General features: G+C 40.4%; 1 protein-coding gene across 4 annotated transcripts in view; it reads right to left on the bottom strand.

Annotated features, from left to right (window-relative positions):
• Positions 1-25,265, bottom strand: part of LOC124603184 (nucleolar transcription factor 1-A-like) — a 211,756-nt gene that overhangs the window by 38,976 nt on the left and 147,515 nt on the right. For all 4 annotated transcript variants that reach the window (XM_047136379.1, XM_047136378.1, XM_047136380.1 and 1 more), the window contains 2 exons: positions 21,038-21,215; positions 2,713-2,841 (listed from right to left, as the gene is read on the bottom strand). In XM_047136379.1, coding sequence (XP_046992335.1) covers positions 2,713-2,841; positions 21,038-21,215 — 307 coding nt within the window. The remainder of the gene's footprint in view (positions 1-2,712; positions 2,842-21,037; positions 21,216-25,265) is intronic.

Below are 25,265 nucleotides of genomic sequence, written 5' to 3'. Positions count from 1 at the left end.
CTCTCTCTCTCTCTCTCCCTCCTCTTACTGTGTACTCCTAAGTATGCCACAGTGTGTCTCGTTTTGTAGTTCATGTGTAATGTTAACTATGTTTCATTACAGTTCTCAACACTGGAAAAGAGTACGCTTGCCTCCTCATTTGAGCATGGATGACCATAAAAACCAGGAAAAACAACATCGAGGTCTTCAGTATTGAGAATTGCAACGAATGTGTCACTCTATATCAATGATACATGAATGGGTCTAGATGTCTTTACACATAAATTGTGTTTGATGACTAGATTTCACTGAACTTTTGATCACCTCTCTCTCATTTATTAGACACATCTCGTATAGCATAGAATTTATAATCTCTACATATATAGAATCATTGTTTTCTTGTGTTGCCCGTCAGGGTCAACAATTGTTATTTTATTTGTTGTGGTGTTTTATGTTGTGCTGAAATATTATTTTGACAAGAATTTGATTTGTACTGTTGGCTTTCAAGTGACATGCTGTTAACTAAACTCATAATTTGCATAATATGTTCAGTGACGAAATCTTGGTATAGCACTGTCAATGCTATTTAATTGCACATTCTTGAGGCTGTAAAGATTCGCCGTGTGATCACAGGTTCATTCGCTATGTCTACAGCGTCTTTCCGAATGCACCTCAACATAGATATCTGGAATTCTCTAGATATTTATGAGAACTTATGAGAATGTAATTGTAGAATAATAATTAATTTCGAGTCTCACCTATTATTCAGTTGAGATGAACTCTCTTATTTCTTCTGATACAATGTAATATATCTATAGAGGTTTAGTAGTTCCAAGATAATCTCAACAAGAACAATGGTGTGAAGAACAGTGCCATAATATATATCATTCCTAATAACAAAAAAATATATATAAATAAGAGAGGATAGTCTTGTTTGTACTCTCTGCAAGATTATAGTGTCTTGGATTCCTACATATATCGCACAGTGTCAGACTGTCATTTCACTAATAAAAATGTTCATATTAAATTGTGACATTATAATAGTGTGTCACGTTTTGTAGGACTGTTACTCTGTGAGGTGATATAAGGTATTTAAATTCAGTAGGTAGAATGTTAATATTAGATATTCATGAGTTTCGACGTGTAGCCTTTGTTATCCCCTGATTTCATGTATAATTCCACTATTTTGTTGGTTTAAGAAAAGGCTTTGTACTTTGTATTTTAACATAGGTTAATGCAGATACAAGTTTCATGTGATTCAAGATACATCATTTCTTCAACTTGCTAACTGCATTCTACATTTTATTGAAATTGTGAATTGGTTTACAAAATATTATTTCAAAGGCCCAAGTCAAATCTTTACAAGTTTTTTCCCATAGCACCTTCCACTGTGCCTCTGTAGCACAAGTTGCCTGCCTTTCAGAACCGAGGTGGTTCTGTCCAGTTAAAGCTGCTGACAAGAGAGCCCTCAGCCCTCTGCTGAAATTACTTACGAATCCATGCCATCAGTTTTAGCCAATAGCGTCCATAGGATGCAAGTAATGTGTGTGGACTCTCGAGCGCTCTGTAGATACAGATCTCTCGTGGTTCAGACCTCGAGCAGAACAGATGTCTTTCTTGGGAGACAGAGCCGGAGGCTCTGCACCCATGACCAGCCACCATCATAACATGAACCACTTCCCCTTCTGCTACCCAGTTATTTAGTTGTTCATCCTCCGAGACTGGCCTAAAGCTGGTAACTTCCTTCCTAGATGTGCCCCTTGTATTCCACACACAAAAATATATTCTCTTTCTTTGACAAAATTTCCAGTTTTGTCATTTAATGTCTTCCCTGGAATCCCACTCACAAGTTCTGACCGCTTGACTTCCTGTATATTGTTGTTATAAGCCAGATGCAGCAATCATCTTGCTTCTTCCAGCACATGAACAGTGCATCAGAACAAAAAGAACATTATTGAAATTACAATATAATAATGCACACTTATCCCAGTCTCACACAGTAATCATGTAAAAATAATTGGGCATATGACACAAAATTAGCTTTTCTTCTAATATACTGCCTATCTTCAGTATGTCCTCTGCCATTATTGAGACTGAACATTGGGGTACTTAACAACATGAACGGAATTTGCAAACTGAGCCTGGGAAAAGTAATCATCTATTACCAATGCTTGACTGTTTTATAATATTATACCACATTTAAACAAAGATCTGTTTATTAAACCATTACATTACATGAGTATGCCCTAGGGATGTTAGGACCAATATGTATCAAGGCAAAATGCTGTAGCATCTCTGGAACTATGACCATAATTCAAGAACTGTTAATTCAGATCTGACTTCATAATGATATACATTCTGTCATACAGTAATAAATAAAATAATAACATGAATCCACATTGTTTCAACATTTCAACACTTTTTAAAGACTTTTTACATTGTTATAAATATTACAGATAATGACTATGTACAGATTTGTCAATTATAGTTTTTGGAACAGAAGAAAACATATATGTTTCAAATTAACCCTTGAAGTCATCTTCACTTGAAAGAAAAACAGTTGTTAGCAAAACTAGTTATTTATTTTTTGAGTGTAATAAATGACACTGTCACTTACGCAGCTAAGCTACACTAGCATTTGCTACAGGCAAAGTAAAATTTCACTACTGGTAGATACAAGAGGGAGGGTGGGTGAAAGGGGGGGGGGGATGAGACTATTCCATAGTAGCTTACCTTCTTTCCTATTTTATTTTTTGGAGGTAACTTTTTCTTTGGTGCACAGTTAGAAAGTTCTTCTTGCCGTTTCTCATCAGAAAGCGACTCTAGGTAACTTGCGTACTCCAGCTTGTACTGATCTAGCATCTGAAATGAAATATTGGTTAGTTTGTCACATATTCAATCAAGAAAATCTGAAAATTGTATCATTTATAAAACATATTACATAAGTAAGGATTACTGCCTTTCAAATGATGTCAACTTCACATAGAAGGGTTGAAGTCAGCAGAGATGATAAAGTAATAAATAAAGAAACAGAAAGTGAACAATAAATAGTCAAGCAAATGCAGATCAAAAGAATAGGGCAACATAAATGACTGTTTCACAGTCTGTGCAATCCAGATCCTTCTGGTGGGAACTCTCCCTACAATATATTCTACGTTCCTGTAGACCCCCTGGCCTAAACCATCATTAGTCACTATCCTCCACCCATATATATCCTTCCCTGTTCCCACTCCAGCACTACACAGGCTTCTATTCCACCAAAGCACCCACCATCTATTTACTTCTCTCCTTTTCCACTTCCTCCCCTGCCCTCTAACTTCCAGTCTGCACCTACCCTGCCCTACCCTCTCCCCACCAAGTCCCTGTATGCTGCCGCAAGCAGTACTTTTAAGAGGACCCCACCCCTACCCTGCTATCCCTCCCCTCCCTGACCCAGCCTTCTCCTTACCCTCACCACCCAGATTGCTTCTATAATCAAGCACGTCATTATTCCATTGTCTGCTTCTTCCAATTTATTCAGATCCTATGTCCACAATTTTCCATCTTTTTTGCAATTGCTTCAGTTTTAATCTACATTTCATTACCAATCATTACGGTCAGAGTCCACATCCATCCCTGGAAGTGTTCAGCAGTTAAAAATCGTGTTTCAAAATCTCTGTCTCACAGTAATATAAGCCATCTGAAAGTTTCGAGTGTCTTCAAATCTCTTCCACAGATACAGTCTCCTTTTAGGATTCTTAAGCCAAGTGTTTGGAAAAACTAAATTATGCTTGAACAGTTCTGCAGTTAAAAATCGTGTTTCAAAATCTCTATCTTATAATAATATAAGCCATTTGAAACCTTACAGTGTTCAAGTCTCTTCCACATATAGTCTTCTTTCTGGATTCTTAAGCCAAGTGTTTGAAAAGACTAAATTATGCTTACTGTATTTACTCGAATCTAAGCCACACCTTTTCTTTCCGGTTTTTGTAACCCAAAAAACCGCCTGCGGCTTAGAATCGAGTGCAAAGCAAGCGGAAGTTCTGAAAAATGTTGGTGGGTGCCGCCACAACTAACTTCTGCCGTCGAATATATGTAGCGCTACACAGGCATGCTTTGTAGGCACAAAGGTAAATACTGGCACCAAAACCTCTGCGTCAGAAAATAAATCAAAAAAAAAAAAAAGGTAAAACACGAGCTTTTTTCTCCGCCCCTGAGTTTCGACCATTGCATTTTCATACATTATCCAACGAAGTAAATACAAACTCCATATTGTTCATCTTCGAATGTAGCAGCATTTCAATGTACTACGAAAATCCGACTGGCAAGACTGTTTGGGATGTTTGTCAATATGGCCAACTCTACATTCTGAATTTTTTCCTACCAGTGAGAAGAGATGGTTGCTAATAGGAACTTTTATGAATCGTGAATCACATCCAGTATTCTCTTCACCATAGAAATAATATGAATATAAACATTTTGCCATGTATTGTATTGTGTTTGCTGCTATTTCATTTAAATCCTGTCTGCCTAATAAACTACGAAACTAGAGTGAGACAACAGCAAATGCGGAAGAATATACATATCATGTCATGTTTATATTCATATTATTCTTATGCCTAATAGTGATACAGTCAGAAATGAAGCACGGCAATTGACTAGATTTTTAAATCTAAGATGACTAATTTCTGTGCAGAATGTAATGTACTAAAGAGGCATCTGCAAAGAGTTTCAAACGGAGAAAAATTTTCGCTACACTCTCGTTCAGAACATCTTCTATCATACGCAGTCTATTATTTGGTTCTTGTTGATCATTATCAAAGAAAGCAGCAGTGTAAGTAACAACAAATAGCAGTCTCTTGCCATTGTTTCGCTAATGAGACGATTCCTCTCTTCTTTTTTTTAAACTTGTAAGTGCCGGTAGCGCGCACAAAAGCAAGCCATGCCGCGAGCGGTGACAGCCCGTAAACACGCACTATCAGAGTGCGACAAACAATGCATGACACAGTACAGTAATGCATTTTCAGCTTAGAGTGACGTAAACACATATAACAAAGAAAACGGCGCTTATCAGATCAAAGAAAAATAAGCAATCAATTCAAACCAGATGAAGCACGTGAAAAAGGAAGGGTACCCGTATAAATACGGACGGAGCGCCTGGCGCATAGCAATGGCTACCTGGTAAAGCTTAACTGCTAAGCTTACGACTCGAACCAAACTGCTAGCTGTGTAGTCATTCATTCGACCTAAATTGTGTCTCATATTACAATGGACCAACTTCGTTTCGATTTGGAGGTGGGGCCTAATACTTTTCTCTCCCCTTGAATTTCGAGTCTCAAATTTCATGTGTGGCTTAGATTCGGTAAAATTTTTTTTACTTTATTTCGAGTCTCATTTTTCAGGTGCGGCTTAGACTCGAGTAAATACGGTATATCAAGCAGCTTCCCCTTTTATGTCTTTCCCACATTCTGCGTGTTTCTCCTTTCTTTCTCTTTGTTTTCCTACTATCCACCATGTCTCACATCCAATAAAATTTTACAGATGAAAAATAACTTCTTTCATTTATCAGACAAATATTGACTTTTAAGCCACATCTTATTTTGAGCCACTCATTTTCACTCATTAACACAATGTACTCTGCAAATACCATCATGAAGGAGAGCATTCAGGGATGTCAATAAAGCAGGTTACACAGTAACAGGCATGTTACTTCTGTAAAGTATACAACCAACCAATTACGATTAGAAATGTCAAGAACACCATCAGCTGTAATTTCTTCTCCAATTTATTGGCTACCAGTTTCAGCGTTACAATACACCATCATCAGGCCATATATTCCAGATAGTGGTTGAATTTCCTCACTGAAAAACGTATATATCTCATAAGTGAAAACAAGCTGATTTCATACTCGCTCTTAGTCACATGATATTTGCACATGCCAACATCTCAAATACAACTTCTTTTGACCATATATGACAAATTTTGTAATAAATATAGCAGCAGTAATTGTTTAATTTTCCTATAATGGGTTTTCATACCTTTGTATTTCCTTTTATACCATCACTAGGACTCGTGCAAAACTTTCGCACTTTTATAGTTTTAAATAACGACACATTTGGAATAAGTGTAGTCACTGGGATAAGTGTATTGTGGGAATGAAGGCAAAACATCTTCACAAATGAACTGAATGATATGAAATAATAATCATTAATTTATGATACATCCTTGTATACACATTTCCGTGGAAATAATTTTGAACAATATTCTTAGCAGAGCATTGCAATACCTCAGTGTAAACGATATTTGATGTAAGAATCTAATCTTCATTTCCTTTTTGTTTTTAGTTTTCTTTAAGGGATACAAAAACGTTAATTGATTCAGTTACCCTTTGAAAGGCTACATAAAATTGTCAGTGAGTAATGACAGGATGTGGTAACTACAATCCTGCTTTTTTAAGTATTTGCCCCTGCAACTTGTTTATTACCATTGCAAATGTAATTTTAATAGGCAACTGTCTTCTCGTTAACTGAAAAGGCATGCTTGGATCAGATGGTGTTAAGTTTTTCTGTGGTATTCCAACAGTTTTCCCAGTGTCAATCAGTTGATCATTAATTGTAAACAGGTGAACCTTATGAAACTTTCGCACTTTTTTAGTTGTAAGTAATGACAGTATTTGGAATAAGTGTGGTCATCGGGCTAAGCGTGGTCGTCGGGCTAAGTGTGGTCGTCGGGCTAAGCGTGGTCGTCGGGCTAAGCGTGGTCGTCGGGCTAAGCGTGGTCGTCGGGCTAAGCGTGGTCGTCGGGATAACCGTAGTCATCGGGATAAACGAATTCGGCGGGATAAACGAATTCGTTGGGGTAAACGTAGTCGTAGGGATAAGTGTACTTGTGAGAATGAAGAGAAAACATCTTTAAAAATGAACCAAATGACATGAAATAATAATCAGGAATTTATGATACATCCTCGCATACATATTTCCATGGGTATAATTCTGAACAAAATTCAGTTACAGTAATCATGTTATGCAATAGTAGCAATAGGTAAATCACAATTCCACGAGACAATGACACTAATTCTGACTACGCTACTGCAGATCAGCTTTGAGTTTTAAGATCCACTGCTCCTTCTCCATAATTATAGCATGACAAGGAGAACTTCTAGAGTGCCAAAACATTCTCACACTATCATTCGCACTGGTGCACACAACATCTATGATCAGTATCCTCTTAAACTTTTCATACAGTTTCTGACTACCCTGCATAAATGTTATTAGTTAGCTACATATTCTGTTAATAATAATTTTCTAATGAAAGGTGATTTTTTGATGGGACTTCAGGAGAGACTGAAATTACAGGGATAGCCAAATTTGTTGCATTTTCAGAAAATGACAACAAAAAAAACTTTCACCATCAGATAATTAAACAAGATATAGGTAACATGTTGCCTGTGCCTGCATATGTCTCAATAATTACTGTTTCTGCCCTTTAATAAAAGAAAAGAATTGCAGATCAATTGAGATGAAGCTCACAAATCAATGTTAATGATTTTCAACCCAAATTAACATACAAAAGCTGATAGACCAGACGCAAAGGAATATGAGAATAAGAAACATTGGTATACTGTCCACGCAGGTTCAACTTCACATGCTGTGATTTACAAGCATTGATGATTTTCAAATAATGAATTTTCTTGAAATTTACCAGAAAATCAAGTGCAACTTTTTGTAAGTGTGGAAAATCAAGTGCAAGAGAGAGGTCATTAAAGTCAGTTTTGAAAAGTTCTGAAGTCTGTATACAACAAGATCAATGCAACACTTAAATCAGCAAAATCAAACAATTGAAACTCCAGGTTGAAATATCATCAATGTTAGGACAGAGATAAACTACTATTTACCATAAGATGACTTGCTGAGCAGCAGACAGGCACAATAAAAAGACTGTTACCCATTTAGCTTTCAGCCTAAGCCTTCTTCAGAAAAGAAGACACACACACACACACACACACACACACACACACACAAACAAACAAGCACAACCCACACACACACACACACACACACACACACAACTGCCATCTTTTTCAGCTCGGACCAGAATGCAACTGCCACGTTGAATGACAATCTGGCGGAAGCCTCTGCAAATTATCTGACACCTCCATCTATTAACTCTGGAGAACGACCCCATCCCAGAAGTCCAACATAACCTCCAACATTTAGGCCCTTCCCAGAACATCTTCTCTGAATCCATTTCCCTCCTCACCTCTGTGGCACCCTGCACACTCATCTTCTACATGTTCCTCAAAATCCACAAACCCAACAATCCTTGATGCCCCATTGTAGATGATTATTGTGCCTCCACTGAAGGAATTTCGCCCCTCACTGAATCAACACCTAACCAACTGCCCTAAATCTGGCTCCCACATCAAAGATACCAACCACTTCTTTCACTGACTCTACACCATCCCCACCATTTTCTCTCTCGGATCCCTAATTGTCACTGTTGATGCCACTTCCCTATACACCAACATCCGTGACACCCATGACCTTGGCATCACTGAGCACTACTTCTCCCAATGTTGTTAAACCGTATACCACATTCCTTTTACACCTTCCTAACTTTATGCTAACACACAACTACTTCTCCTTTGAAGTGAAGCTATACAAACAAATCCACTGCACACCTATGGGAACCCACATGGCACTGTCCTATGCCAACTCTTTTGCTCGTCATCTAGGGAAACCCCCATAGGCTCCAAAAATTCCAAACTCCTAGTCTGGTTCAGGTTCAGTGATGTATCTTCATGATCTGGACTCAGGGCCAAGACAATCTATCCTCATTCCTTCTAAATATCAAAATATTCTCTCCCACCAGCTTCACCTGGTCCTCCTCAATCCAACATGCCACCTTCCCAGACATAAACTTCTTTCTCTCTGATGGCCCCGTCCACACTTATGTCCACATTAAACCCAGCAACAACAATAGTACTTGCATTTCGACAGCTGCCATACCTTCCATGCCGAAGAATCCCTCCCATACAACCCGGCCACCTGGAGATGGCGTACCTGCAGTGACAAGGATTCCCTTGTCCAGTACGCTGACGGTTTCACTAAGGCCTTCAGAGACAAGCACTATCCCTCACCTCCCACATAGTGTGCAAATAGTTCTCCTGTGCCATTTCCTCACACTCTCCCAAGGATAAACTACAAAGGACTGCCCGCTTTTGTCACCCAGTACTATCCCAGACTGGAACAACTGAACCACATCCTTCACCAGGGCTTTGAACATCTGAACCAAATCCTTCACCAGGGCTTTAATTACCTATCACCATACCCTGAAATGAGGGACACCCTACCCAAGATCCTATCCACCCCTCCTAAAAGCCACTCCCAATCCCAACCCCTTGTCATAGGGTTCATATTTCTGTGGAAGAACCAGGTGTAATATCTGCACAATCCATCCACATAGCACTTTCTATTACAGTCATATCACACACTTACCCTACCCCATCAGAGGCCAGGTCACATTCGAAAGCAGCCATGTCATACATCAGCTCTGCTGCAATCATTTCTCAGCTTTGTATGAGTATATTGGTATGACTACCAACCAGCAGTCCACCAGGATAAATAGTCACTGCCAAACTGCGGGCAAGAGCTTAGCAGAACACCCTGTGGCACAAAATGCAGCTGAACATGACATGTTCAATTTGAACGGCTGCTTCAGGCCATCTGGGATCCTCCCTTCCACCATCAGCTTTTATGAAATGCACTTATGGGAGTTATCCTTACAACACATTTCTGCTCTCGAAATTATTCCAGCCTCAACCATATAGTAACTTATCGTCCTCACACCCTCCACCCAGCAGTTTCCACCCCCTCTGTCCTATCACTTCCTCCACATTTACATACCCTGGTCCTCATTGTGTGATGCTCACTGACTACAAACCTGCCCATCTTTCTCTTTCGCTGTGTCTTTCCATTTACGCTCCCCTCTCTTCCTTTTACACTCCCCTCCCAATCCCCCTGCCCCATAGCTTCCCAATGCAGCGCCTGTGTCTTCTCATGCCTGTAACTAGTACCTCCAGACAGCACACAAATGGTGTGTTCTCAAAAAAAAAAAAGTGGGAAAGCATCACATACACAAAGTGACTACTTTTTAGTACCGTTTTTCAAAACCATACTTCATTTAGATGGCAATGAGGTACCCAACAAGCCCAGCAACTTAAAATATCAGTTCAGAAGCAATTCAAGACAACAGAGGAGTTTTGATACTTAATGCAACAGGTGATTGTGCCAAAAGTAATGAAACTGGTTTCTTTCTCAACCAGCACACCAGCAGCTTTGGGAGAAAGATGTGTCATATATACAGCTCACAAAAGTTAGTTGTTTTTTAATATTCACAGGGTTCTAGACAGGTACGTTGCTATTCCCATGGTGTGTTACATGCCAACACTGATAGTAGTGTTAATCATCACTGCACAATACACTGCATGAAACTCAATGACAAGGCATAACGTTCTTGACTGTGGACAAGAAGACATCTACATCACTAAATGGAGACATCCAACAAAATGTGTTACATGTGAAAGAACTGTTAATTAAGTGCACACTATGTCATGTCACAATGATATCTGACATAGCTGGAAACGTTTACAGTCTAGCGACACTGCAAAATACCCCTCTTATTTTGAGCAATTATAAGCTGAGAAGACATAAATAATAAAAAGAAGTGAACATATGAATGCAAGTAGATTTTAAACCATTTGATGACCCTGGAAACTCGAGAAAATTTTATCAGTAGCGCAGCTGTTGTTTACACAAGAAATGTTAAGTAAACCTGATTACACCACTCCCACATTGCTGAGGCTTGAATATGGTCTAGAAAGAATAAGGGATGTAAGGAATGGGTGCAGATGTAGACAGATAGCATAACTATTCCTGGAGATGAGTCCCAATTAATGTTGCTAGTTTAAAAGCATTTTATGCATGGTGATTTTTTTCCACCATAAACAAGCTCTAGGGATTGATCGATGAGAGGATACAGAACAAAAAAGGTCTAATGAACTTTCCATGCTAGAGACCATTTCTTCAATCATACTTTGTCACATAGACTGCAGTCTACCACGCACTGTAACATGCGACCACAGTTACAGCATGCATGGTTTCCTGGTAGAGGGTGGTACTGTTCCTCTACATCATGCCCTAGTGCTCTCTCCTGCTGTAGTAATTGGTAATGCTGTGTTCAATTCACTTCTCTTGCTGACTCACCTTGTGGTGGATGTGATACAATGTTGTACACAATTGTTACGTATTCAAATCGAGAACCTGCCAGCAGGTGTTTACTTACGGAATAGTAAATGGCAACGGACGTCAGGCAGCAAGGCGGTATCAGGAGACCTATCCCTGCCAACAACCACAGCATTCAATGTTTGCAATATGTTTCGCTGTTTGTCTGAGACAGGACCATTTCAGGAAGCAGGAAATCATGAAGGATGTACGCCATATGTTCAAACACCATACTTGGAGAAAAATGCGATTAACACTGTGGAAGTGTCAGTACAAGGCAGTTGGCCCACCAGTACAAGATAAGCCAGATGACTGTGTGGTACAGTTTCCATGACAATTGTTACTACCCTTATTGCTTACAATGTGTGTAGGAATTACTAATAACAGACTTTCCACATTGGGAGCAGTTTTGTCTCTTGTTGCTTCACCAGGCAGGATTTGTGCCATCCACCCTACTCAGAGATGAGGCCACCTTTACATGCAGTGGTATCTTCAACTATCATAACAGTCATCTATAGGACAGTATGCAGAATCCCCCATGGTATGGTGACAGCAAATCATCAGCATCAGTGCAATCAGAATGTGTGGGCCGGGACAATTGGCGACCGCATTTTGGGACCTGTCTTCTAACAGGCCAGAACAACTGGCGTTTTTTTGTGGGTGACTTTGCCTCACTTGTTGGAAGGATTGACATTGATGATTCGAAGGGTTATGTGGCTGTAATGTAATTGGACAGATAAAAAAATCTACTCACCAAGTGGCGACAGAACACACATATTAAAGGTTACAATTAGGCAAGCTTTCAAAGCCAGTGGCTCCTTCTTCACACAGAAGAGTTGAAGGGGAAGGAAGAGGGGTAAAAGAAAAGGACTGGTGCAGCCTAAGAAAAGGGGTAGACTTTGGAAAAGTCACCCACAGTCGCAGGTCAGGGGAGACTTACCGCATGGGATGAGAAAGAAAGACTAATTGTTGGGGACTGCACCAGATGAGACTTGATAACGTGAGAGCTTAATGGTGGAAGGTGGGTGATATTCAAGACAGAGGTAACTGCTAAAACATTGTGTACAAGTTACTAAGGATGAAAAGCTAAGTGCTTTATATGCAGCAGAGATGGGATGGGGATGGAAAAAATAGACAGGTAAGAAAATGAACGATGTGGAAAACTAAAACAGAGCGAAGAAAGGAGTAGTTACTGTGAAGAAATGGTGAGACGAAAGAAATTAATGTAAATTAAGGCCAGGTGGGCGTCAAGAGCCAAGGACATGTAGCACTAGTTCCCAGGTGCAAAGTTATGAGAAACTGGTGTCTGGGGGAAGAATTAAGATGGTGCATGTGGTAGAACAGGCACCGAGGTCACAATTGTCATGTCGTAGAGCATGCTCTGCAACAGGATAATATGTTTTGCCAGTGTACACCCTCTGCCTATTTCCTTTGATCCTGACTGGATAACTTGGTGGTAGTCACACAGACATAACAGGCCAAACGGTGTTTACACAACAACTGGTATATGATGTGTCGTTTCACAGGTAGACCTCCCTTTGATAGTATATGTTTTACCAGGTACAGGGCTGGTATAGGTGGTAGTTGGAGGATGTATAGAGCAAGTCTTCCAGCAGGGATGATCACAGAGGTACGAGTCATAGGGTAGGGAGATCAGTGCAGAAGGAGCATAGGGTCTGACAAGAATATTGTTGAGATTGGGAGGGTGACGAAAAGCTGTTCAAGGTGTGGTGGGCAAAATATCAGACAGAATGGATCTCATTTCACGGTATGATTTCAGGTAGTCATGGCCTTGTTGAAGTAGCTGATTAATACATTCCAGACCAGGATAATACTGAGCAACCAGTGGTGTGCTCCGAAGCTGTTTTTTGGAGGGATCAGCAGTACCAGGATTGGATATGATGGCCCGGGAAATCTGCATTTGAACTAGGCTGGTGGGGTAATCACATGCAGTGATGGCTGAGGTAAGAACAGTGATGTATTGTTGTAAATAGTATGCAGCCAAACAATCACAGTCCCCTTGAATGTCAAGGATGCCTGGGATTGAACGTTTGACATGGAAAGGGAGATAACTGCCCAAATGCAAGTACTGTTGTTTGTTAGTAGGTCTGATGTGGGCAGAAGTATGTAGTTGCCCTTCAGTGAGGACAAGATCAACATAAAGAAAAGTGGCACGGGATTCAGAATAGGATCATGTGAAATTTAATTGCGAGAAGGTATTCAGAGGTTCTATGGGTTTTAAGTGGTCAGCCTCACCATTAAAATTCATGAAATCTCGGAATACCTTCTCCCAATACCAGCGGTTACGTAAACACTGTTCAGACTTTTACATCGGCATGACTACCACCAAATTACCAATTAGGATGAATGAGCATACAAAGATGGTGTATACTAGCAACACACAATATCCTGTTGCAGAGCATGCTCTACAACATGACAATTACAACCTCGGTGCCTGTTTCACCACAATGCCATCTGGATTCTTCCCCCAGACACCAGTTTCTCAGAACTCTGCAGGGGGGAACTACTGCTACAATATGTCCTTTGTTCTCGTGTCTCAACTTCCCTTAATTTAAGTTCATTTCTTTTGTCTCAGCATTTCTTCACAGTAACTACCCCTTTCTTCACTCCGTTTTAGTTTTCTACATCTTTCATTTTCTTACCTGGCTTTTTTTTTGCTGTCCACTTCCCACCTCTGTTACCTACAATGTGCTTAGCTTTTCACTCATATTAACTCATACACAATGTTTTGGCAGTAATCTCTGTCTTGATATTACCCTGTCTTCCACCTTCAAGCTCCCAGGTATTCAAATCTCACCTGGTGCAGCCCCCAACAATCAGTCTTTCCTTCTCATCTCGTCTGGCAAGTCTCTCCTGACCCACAGTACTGGATGACTTTTCCAAAATCTACCCATTTTCCTAGATCTCTCCAGTCCTTTTCTTTCAACCCTCTTCCTTGGGACTTCAACACTTCTGCCTGAAGAAGGAGTCACTGGCTCCGAAAGCTCGCATAATTATTTTATGTGTGTGTTCCGCCACCATTTGGTGAGCAGATTTTTTTATCTATCCAATTACAGGACATACTACGGCATGTACCTGCATGCCTTGAGGCACACGGAAACCATTTTCAACACGTATTGTAACTATGGCTGCATAGTACTGTGCTTATTACACCACAGTCTTTGTAACAATGTATGACAGAATAAATTGTCTCTAACATGGAAACAATGTGTTTCTGGACATAAGTTCATTAGACATTTTTTGTTCTGTAGCCTCCAATCAATCAATCCCCAGAGTTTGTACCTGGTGGAAAAATCACCCTGCAGACTCATAGGGGCAGAGTAAGAAAGGAAAATCTGAAATATTTTCGATGAACAGGTAAAGACATGGATTTTGATAGCCACCACTAACTACTGAATCCTCTTCCAAAATGTTCTCTATACTCTAATTGTAGTAACTACAGAGTCATATTAAATTTTTAAGTGCCAAACTTACGTTTAAGCTGATACCACAACTGCACATGCATTGCTGAACGAAAATAGTAGTAAGAATATGTTGTTGTTTGTTGTTGTGGTCTTCAGTCCTGAGACTGGTTTGATGCAGCTCTCTATGCTACTCTATCCTGTGCAAGCTTCTTCATCTCCCGGTACTTACTGCTACCTACATCTTTCTGAATCTGCTTAGTGTATTCATCTCTTGGTCACCCTCTGTGATTTTTACCCACCGCACTGCCCTGCAATACTGAATTGGTGATCCCTTGATTCCTCAGAACATGTCCTACCAGCCAATCCCTTCTTCTAGTCATTTGGGCCACAAATTTCTCTTCTCCCCAATTCTGTTCAGTACCTCCTCGTTAGATACTTTATCTACCCATCTAATCTTCAGCATTCTTCTGTAGCACCACATTTTGGAGGCATCTATTCCCTTCTTGTCTAAACTATTTATCGCCCATGTTTCACATCCATACATGGCTACACTCCATACAAATAATTTCAAAAAAGACTTCCTGACGCTTAAATCTATACTCAATGTTAACAAATTTCTCTTCTTCAGAAACGATTTCCTTGCCATTGCCAGTCGACATTTTATATCTTCTCTACTTTGACCAGCATCAGTTATTTTGCTCCCCAAATAGCAAAACTCCTTTACTACTGAAAGTGTCTCATTTCCTAATCTAAATCCCTCAGCACCACCCGACTTCATTGGACTACATTCCATTATCCTCATTTTGCTTTTGTTGATGTTCATCTCATATCCTCCTTTCAAGACACTGTCCATTCCATTCAACTGCTCTTCCAAGTCCTTTGCTGTCGCTGACAGAATTACAATGTCATCGGCGAACCTCAAAGTTTTTATTTCTTCTCCATGGATTTTAATACCTACTCCAAATTTTTCTTTTGTTTCCTTTACTGCTTGCTCAATATACAGATTAATAACATCGGGGAGAGGCTACAACCCTGTCTCACTCCCTTCCCAACCACTGCTTCCCTTTGATGTCCCTCGACTCTTATAACTGCCATCTGGTTTCTGTACAAATTGTAAATAGCCTTTCGCTCCCTGTATTTTACCCCTGCCACCTTTAGAATTTGAAAGAGAGTATTCCAGTCAACATTGTCAAAAGCTTTCTCTAAGTCTACAAATGCTAGAAATATAGGTTTGCCTTTCCTTAATCTTTCTTCTAAGATAAGTCGTAGGGTCAGTATTGTCTCACATGTTCCAATATTTCTACAGAATCCAAACTGATCTTCCCCAAGGTTGGCTTCTACTAGTTTCTCCATTCGTCTGTAAAGAATTCGCGTTAGTATTTTGCAGCTGTGGCTTATTAAACTGATAGTTCGGTAATTTTCACATCTGTCAACACCTGCTTTCTTTAGGATTGGAATTATTATATTCTTCTTGAAGTCTGAGGGTATTTCGCCTGTCTCGTACATCTTGCTCACCAGATGGTAGAGTTTTGTCAGGACTGGTTCTCCCAAGGCTGTCAGTAGTTCTAAAGGAATGTTGTCTACTCCTGGGGCCTTGTTTCGACTTAGGTCTTTCAGTGCTCTGTCAAACTCTTCATGCAGTATTATATCTCCCATTTCGTCTTCATCTACATCCTCTTCCATTTCCAGAATATTGTCCTCAAGTACGTCGCCCTTGTATAGACTCTCTATATACTACTTTCACCTATCTGCTTTCCCTTCTTTGCTTAGAACTGATTTTCCATCTGAGCTCTTGATATTCATAGAAGTGGTTCTCTTTTCTCCAAAGGTCTCCTGTAGGCAGTATCTATCTTACCCCTAGTGAGATAAGCCTCTACATCCTTACATTTGTCCTCTAGCCATCCCTGCTTAGCCATTTTGCACTTCCTGTCGATCTCATTTTTGAGACGTTTGTATTCCTTTTTGCCTGCTTCATTTACTGCATTCTTATATTTTCTCCTTTCATCAATTAAATTCAATATTTCTTCTGTTACCCAAGGATTTCTATTAGCCCTTGTCTTTTTACCTACTTCATCCTCTGCTGCCTTCACTACTCCATCCCTCAGAGCTACCCATTCTTCTTCTACTGTATTTCATTCCCCCATTCCTGTCAATTGTTCCCTTATGCTCTCCCTGAAACTCTGTACAATCTCTGGTTTTATCAGTTTGTCCAGGTCTCATCTCCTTAAATTCCCACCTTTTTGCAGTTTCTTCAGTTTTAATCTACAGCTCACAGCCAACAGATTGTGGTCAGAGTTCACATCTGCCCCTGGAAATGTCTTACAATTTAATACCTGGTTCCTAAATCTCTGTCTTACCATTATATAATCTATCTGAAACCTGTCAGTATCTCCAGGCTTCTTCCATGTATACAACCTTCTTTTATGATTCTTGAACCAAGTGTTAGCTATGATTAAGTTATGCTCTGTGCAAAATTCTACCAGACGGCTTCCTCTTTCATTTCTTTCCCCAATCCATATTCATCTATTATGTTTCCTTCTCTCCCTTTTCCTACTCTCGAATTCCAGTCACCCATGACTATTAAATTTTCGTCTCCCTTCACTATCTGAATAATTTCTTTTATCTCATCATACATTTCATCTGCGGAGCTAGTTGGCATATAAACTTGTACTACTGTGGTAGGCGTGGGCTTCGTGTCTATCTCGGCCACAATAATGAATTCACTATGCTGTTTGTAGTAGCTTACCTGTATTCCCAGTTTTTTTAATTCATTATTAAACCTACCCCTGCATTACCCCTACTTGATTTTGTATTTATAACCCTGTATTCACCTGACCAAAAGTTTGTTCCTCCTGCCACCGAACTTCACTAATTCCCACTATATCTAACTTCAACCTATCCATTTCCCTTTTTAAGTTTTCTAACCTACCTGCCCGATTATGGGATCTGACATTCCACTCTCCGATCCGCAGAACGCCAGTTTTCTTTCTCCTGATAACGCCGTCCTCTTGAGTAGTCCCCGCCCGGAGATCCGAATGGGGGACTATTTTACCTCCGCAATGTTTTACCCAAGAGGACACCATCATCATTTAACCATACAGTAAAGCTGCATGCCCTCGGGAAAAATTACGGCTGTAGTTTCCCCTTGCTTTCAGCCGTTCGCAGTACCAGCACATCAAGGCCGTTTTCGTTAATGTTACAAGGCCAGATCAGTCAATCATCCAGACTGTTGCCCCTACAACTACTGAAAAGGCTGCTGCCCCTCTTCAGGAACCACACATTTGTCTGGCCTCTCAACAGATACCCCTCCGCTGTGGTTGCACCTACGGTACGGCCATCTGTATCGCTGAGGCACGCAAGCCTCCCCACCAACGGCTAGGTCCTTGGTTCATGGGGGGAATATGTACATAACTTAATAACCAGCCAGTGTTCAACTGAAAATGGTTTTAGTGGCTCCAGAGACGCATTCCAAAATGCTGTCCAGTTATCTCATTTCCAAATCCAAGTCGACTCTCGGAACTTTTTCTTCTTACTATTTCTTTACCTTTGGTCAAGTTCGTTAATGCACAAAATGCTGAGTTGTTTAGGACTCATTGTTGGCATAAAACTAAATCACATAGCAATGATTATAGTCACAGTATTTGTGCACAACATTGCTGTCAGTGTGCTGGATAAGGAGCCTGAATCAGATAACAATGTATTTTTTAAGAGAGCAGCCTAAAAAGAAATTTCTGCATCTACAGAAAATGCAGCTTATACAAGTCACAAGGCAATGAGAAGGTGGCACTTATTAACAATTCATTTATACAAAAACAGTTAAAAATGAAATAAACTTAGAAAGTGTCCATTTAAAAACGTCATTATTATTCACTTGCTGCAGTTCTTTAATTTTTTCTATCTTCTTTTAGTGCTAAGACTCTTAATTCACATTCCGTGAGCAGGCACTGTATTTTAATCTATATCTGTGCTGGAGGTACTTTTAATCTTCTTTAGTGAAATTGGTATTTCACACTGAGAAAATTTAATTTTTTTTATTTCTAAGATGTGAGTCTGACACCATACATTCTATAACAGAATACTGCGTTGTATGCTATATATTTTCCTGTAATTGAGGTTATTTTTAATTGAAAACACACAATGTATATCTGTCAGAGTGAGCTTACACTATCATTCTTACCAGCTCAACATTAATATTCCCTCTTTCATCTTCATCATCACCAATGAAAGGAACAACATTTTCAATTGAAGTTACACCTGTCTCCTTGTTTACTAATGTTATGAATGAACTGCAACCTTCAATGTTACTTAAACTTGTATCAGAACAATAAATGAGTAAGAACATAATGGATTGTATTATAAACTACCTTTTATGCAGCAAGCTCTTCTTCAGAAATTTAATCTGAGAATAATAAAATGTATACAATCCAACATATATAACTTTGGGATGACGATTCGGATTGTCATCATAGGGAATATTTCTATAAGATGATGTCATGGCAATGGTTGGAAATAGGAATAAATTTTGGCTTCAGGGTTGCAACTGCCTTCTGCCCACTTTTCATAACAATTGCCCTATGAAAATCACTGCCTCCACTATAATGCATTTCAACCTCAAAAAGTTTTGATAGTGGTTTTGCTTGAGTTTACAGAGCACAGGTAACTACAGAGGGATGAAATAAGTGTGTCTTAAATTACATCTTGTGGTGGGTGAATGCTTTCTTGGTCCTTTACTTTATATTGTTACTAACAAACTCAGCAATGGTCTACAATTGCTAAATATGTATAGTAATTGGCTATGTGTTCTTATCTCCTTCTCTACCCCCATCTCTGTTCATCTCCCCCCCCCCCCCCCCTCTCTCTCGGAATGTGAGTCTTTTTTACCATTATTGCAAATGAAAACTTGATAAGGAATGGAAGTTCCTTAAAATCAATGGGTAAATTGCTTGGGATCATTGCACAGGTGGTTTGAGAGACCTCTCCATCTGTTTCAATGACAATATTTTGCATAGCATTGCAGATTTTCAGACAATTCATATTCTGTAGTAGTATTCTAATCATGTGCTGATTAGCTATAAAATATTACTTCCTTGTTTCCTGTTATAACTGACTGTGAGGAAGACAACAAAACAGAAGATTTTGTGTATACAAATTGTGTATAAGAAGAAAGGATACATGAGAAACAATTTGTGTAATGATTTAAATGTCCTGCTATCGTAGTTAAACTGATTATGAGAGACAAAACAAAAACACAGTTGCACAGTACAGAGCATGTAAATATTTGAAGTAAATAGGTTAAGAACTTTTTGAGGTTTTTGGTAACAATGTTAAACAGTGACTTGCCTTTATATAGCAGTATAGACAACACAGTCAGATTTTCCCAGTCACAGTTTGTCCCTATGTTCAGTTAATTTAAGTCAACAGCACCTCCTTCCCACACCTTTTCTTTGTTGGTTGTGGTAACTTTATCAGTTTTGTTGTCTCCTATTGGGTCATTATACTGACCCAATATGATTTCAAGCAATCATTCTTTTTCAGCTTTCGAGAAGTCTGAAGAACACATCTTTTCCTCCTTATTTTCCTCAATCTTTACAACATGACACCTTTGAAAATAATAATGTGTGTCTATGATGTGCAATTAATACTTCCAGTCAAAGCGCATTGTGTCAATAGCTGATTCTAGTGGTGCTGCTAAGTGTGTTTTGTGCTAATGTAGATCCACACTGAACCTCATTCAATTGATCCAAGTTTAGTTTACACATCAGAATGGGTTCTTGAACTGAGTTCACTTTGTGAACTAAGGTCAAAATTGTTCTGCAGTCAGCGACTCTTTACAATCACGCCTAAATGGAGCATTCCACACTCAGGTATTTGATTGTCATAGGTGTCTGCTAGGAAATCAAGCATACCCAGATCTTTCCTACAACCTAAAGCTCAGATATGTCCTGATTAAATTCTTTGTGTGTCATCACATTAAACAGGATCTGAAACCAAGCCATTTTGAGACAATCACAATGTCCGAGTGACTGTGGCAAGATTTCCAGTATTGTTATGGAGAGTGACGGTCATGTTAGATGCAATGTATACTCTCTCAACAAGGAGCTATTTTGTAAGCTACTACGCTTAAGCTTGATTTCATTAAAATAATTTTTTCCAGAATTATTGTAACTATTTTTGGGGGCAAACCATACATAATCAAATAACACCATTAAATAATTTCCAGTTTTTTTATTCTTGAAATAATCAACTGCACAAAAGGTTTTCTCTTTAAATAAAAGTGTGAAGGAATAAACAGCTGAAAAGATACCAGTTACAAAAATACAGCAATTAAAAATAATATAGTTTAGGAATACTGTCAAAATGAAGTTTACTTACATGTAATACTTGTTCTTTATATTTTTTCTTCTGATCATTTGTAAGACTCTTCCACATTCTAGAAACCTGTGACATGCGCTCTTTTGGTGGTACTTTCTTCATATCGGGGCTGACAAGCATCAAACGTGAAAATAAACTGTAACCAGACGTTGGCGGTTTCTCTGGTTTCCCGGCAATACTATATGGGAAATAAATAATAAGAGCATCTAATAAGCTGAATGATAAAGAACAGGAATCAAAAGCATTCTGCGTATATACATCTCATCCAAATATACCTATTAACCCCAAAGTCACATGAACACAATATAGGAACAAATAACTCATCAACACTAATATGCCTTAATAGTTTGTGTATGAAGGGAAGTGGGAATAAAAATAAATAAATAAATAAACTAGATTTAATTTTTAAAAGCTATGTGTTTTCAAATTGTTTACAAAACAACATCATCCACTTCAAAAAACCTCTCCGTTACAACTAATACATCTGTTCCACTGTTTGAAACATTTTTGCAGTCATCTTTAGAAATGGCTCACAGCTCCTCCCTCATTGTTTTCTTGACTTCGACAATGTTGTTAAATCAGAGTCCTTTCATGCCGCTTTTCATGTGTGGAAATAAGAAAAAGTTGCATGAAACCAGGTCAGGTTGGTTGGTTGTTTGGTGTGGGGAGTAAAGGGGACACTACGTGGTCATCAATCCCTTTTTCCACATTCAAACAGGTCTCCTAAAAGGAGTCAGGGAAAGTAAAAGACATAAAACTAACTCCGAACCACGCCAAAGAAGAAAGCGAAAGCAGCTAACAAAAGGGGAAAATGTACACTAGAAGGAAAAAGTAGTGGAAGGCATTAAAATAAAATAGCAGATGGCCTGTGTTGGCTGATCGCAAATTTAAAAAGGATGAGCCAGTCACTCTGCAAAACCCTAAAATCTCCAGCCTAAAAGACAAAGCTAGAGGAACATAGATAGGGAAAAGACACACACCAAGGCAAACAAAAAGCAAAGAAAGAGTGAGAAAGAGTTAAAATGGAGGGAGGGTGGAGGCCTGGGAGAGAAGGTCAGACGCTCACCCTTACACTGTGTAATAAAAACTCCCCTCACGAATAAAACGATATCAGCTGTTGAAGCACTGTCGTTCAACACCGTAGGCACGGTGCTGGGAAGGTTAAGAGTCCGCCACAGAGCAGCTAAAATTGGGCAGTCCAACAAGATGTGGATGATAGTCAAGAGGGAACCATAGTGACATGAGGTGCATACTCACGACAGAGGATGTGACTACGAGACAGTCAAGTATGCAGAACCAGCAAAGGATAAAGGAGTCCCTCAGAGTGGCTTGCAGGGATAACTGCCATACATTTGTTGTCTCCTTGACAACACATTGTTTATTTGGTGTATTGAGGGTGCGTCATTCAGTATCCAAAATCCTACAACTTTGCCGCATAAGACCAACTGGAGACAAGTCTCCGGTGGGCGGATCTCCGGAGTTGGTTGACCGGTAGCTTCTTTGACCAGTCTGTCAGCAAGTTCATTGCCGGGATCCAGACATCTCCTGGGTTCCAAATGTAGGACACTGAAAGTCCACTGTTTATGATGGCATAAAGAGACTCCTGGATAGTCATTACCAAAGGGTGGTGAGGGAAGCACTGATCGAGAGCTTTTAGGCTGCTAATGGAGTCATTATAGATGAAATAGGACTCACCTGCGCAGGAGCGAATATGCTCAAGAGCGTGAGAGACGGCTACCAACTCTGCCATGAAAACACTGCAGCCATCTGGTAAGGAGCACTGTTCAGTATGACCAGTGTGAGTGTAAGTGTAGCCATAGCTATAGAGCTATCGGTGTAGACTATTTCTGAGTTCAGTATGACCAGTGTGAGTGTAAGTGTAGCCATAGCTATAGAGCTATCGGTGTAGACTATTTCTGAGCCCTGAAACTCACCGAGAATAGAGAAAAGCTGCCGGCAGAGGGCCTCAGGTGGAACTGAGCCTTTTGGGCCTTGTGATAGATCCAGACAAAGCTGAGGCCGAGGCATGGACCATGGAGGCATTCGTGAATGGACCCGAAGGACAGGTGGTAGAGGGAAAGTGTCGAGTGCAGTAAGAAGCGACCTGACATGGAGTGCACTTGGAATCCCCATCTGGGCCGCCGTTGCGAGAGACGGATTGATGTGTTAGGAAAGAGAAGATAGTAATTTGGATGGTGATATAATTCGGAAGCAGTTGCTGTCGCCTAATCCACAATGGAGAAACACCAGCTTCTACTACGAGGCTGTTCACTGGACTGGTTCGGAAATCTCCTGTCGCAAGCTGAACTCCACAGTGGTGTATAGGGTCCAGCAGCTGCAACACTGATGATGATGCTGAACCATACACCAGGCTCCCATAGCCAAGACGGGACTGCACAAGGGATTTGTACAGATGGTGCAGCAGTGCAGGACGATCAGCACCCCAGTCGGTGTGGCTAATTCATTAAATAATATTAAGATGCCACCAGCACTCTTCCTTAAGGTGACGAAGATGGGGAAGCCAAGTTAAGCGAGTATCAAAAACTAGTCCTAAAAAGCGGTAAGTCTCCACTACATTCAATAGTTGGTCATCGAGGTAAAGTTCCAGATGGGGGTGGATAGTATGACAATGACAGAAGTGCATGAGGCAAGTCTTGGTGGCTGAAAACTGAAAGACGTGAGTGAAAACCCACAACTATGCCTTTCGTGTGGCTCCCTGCAGTCGACATTTAGCCACATCAATAGAAGATGAATAGAAGGAAATACAAAAATCATCAGCATATAAGAAGGGAGATACTGAGGACACCACTGCTAGTGTGAGTCCATTAACAGCAATTAAAAAGAGTGGGATGCTCAGGACGGAGCTCTTCAGGACCCCATTCTCTTGGATGTGGGGTAAACTGTATGTACCACTGACTCAAACTCTGAAAGTGCAGAGCGACAAAAAATCTGAACAAAAATTGGGAGGGGGCACTGGAGACACCACTTGTGCAGAGCAGCGAGGATGTGGTATCACCACGTGGCATGGTAGGCTTTCGTCATGTCAAAAAAGACAGCAATGAGGTGTTGACATCAGGAAAAGGCCGTTCGGATGACAGACTCCAGATAGACCAAGTTGTCAGTGATGGAGTGACCTCATCAAAAACCGCCCTGGGATGGGGCCAGAAGACCTTGAGACTCAACGAGCCAACACAACCACTGGCTCACCATATGTTTGAGCGCCTTGCACAAAACGTTTGTGAGGCTGACAGGATGACAGCTACCCACTTCCAGGGGGTTCTTACCAGGCTTTAACACTGGAACAATTACACTTTCCCGCCACTGCAACGGGAATTCGCCATCGCTCCAGATGCGGTTGAAGATGGCAGAAAGGTGGCACTGATAATCCACTGAAAGATGTTTAATCCTTTGGGAATGGATGTGGTCTGGTCCAGGGGTTCTGTCAGGACACTCATCAGGCATATTGAGAAATTCCCACTCACTGAAGGGAGCATTATATAGCTCAGGGTGGCGAGGAGCAAAATACAGGTGTTCTTGTTGCATCCGCTATTTTAGGAGATGAAAGGTGGGACAGTAATTCTCAGACACAGAGGTGCAAACAATGTTTGACAAGATACTCTGTAATGACATCTGGATTGGCAAATACAGCTCCATCTGTGGAAATTCAAGGTATACCTGCAGAGCTCTGATATCCACAAAGGCGTCTGAGCTTGGTCCAAACTTGGGAAGGAGAGGTTCATGTTTCAATGGTGGAGATGTATCGTTCCCAACACTAATGCTTCTGTTTTTTGATGAGCTGATGGAGCCAGGTGCGGAGTCGTCTGAAGGCAATGAGGTGCTCCACGCACAGATGGCTTATGATGTTAGAGGGACGGTTTCTAATGATTGTAACAATTTAACGATTTCCCGCAACCACCAAGGCTATGTCTTCCACCAGGGGCAACCAGAGGAACATGGTATAGCCGATTCAGCTGCGGCAACAATGGCAGTAGAGATGATCTGGATCACCTCATCAATGGTGCCATGCAACAGAGGTTCAACTGTGGTAGTGGAGGTGGAAGCATCCCAGTCAACCTTGGTAAGAGCCCATCTGGTCAAGCGTGCAGGTGAGTGATGCTGGGAGAGGAACAGGAAGAGTGGAAAGTGGTCATATCACACAAGTTGCTGTGAGTGTGGATACATGGAAGAAGGCCAGGACTGCAAACTGAGCAATCAATGGCCAAGTATG

Source organism: Schistocerca americana, chromosome 1 (genome assembly GCF_021461395.2).
Source record: "Schistocerca americana isolate TAMUIC-IGC-003095 chromosome 1, iqSchAmer2.1, whole genome shotgun sequence".
In the NCBI taxonomy this organism is placed as follows: Eukaryota; Metazoa; Arthropoda; class Insecta; order Orthoptera; family Acrididae; genus Schistocerca; species Schistocerca americana.
Note: the sequence above shows the minus strand (reverse complement) of the source record. Positions and strands in the feature narration are given on the sequence as shown.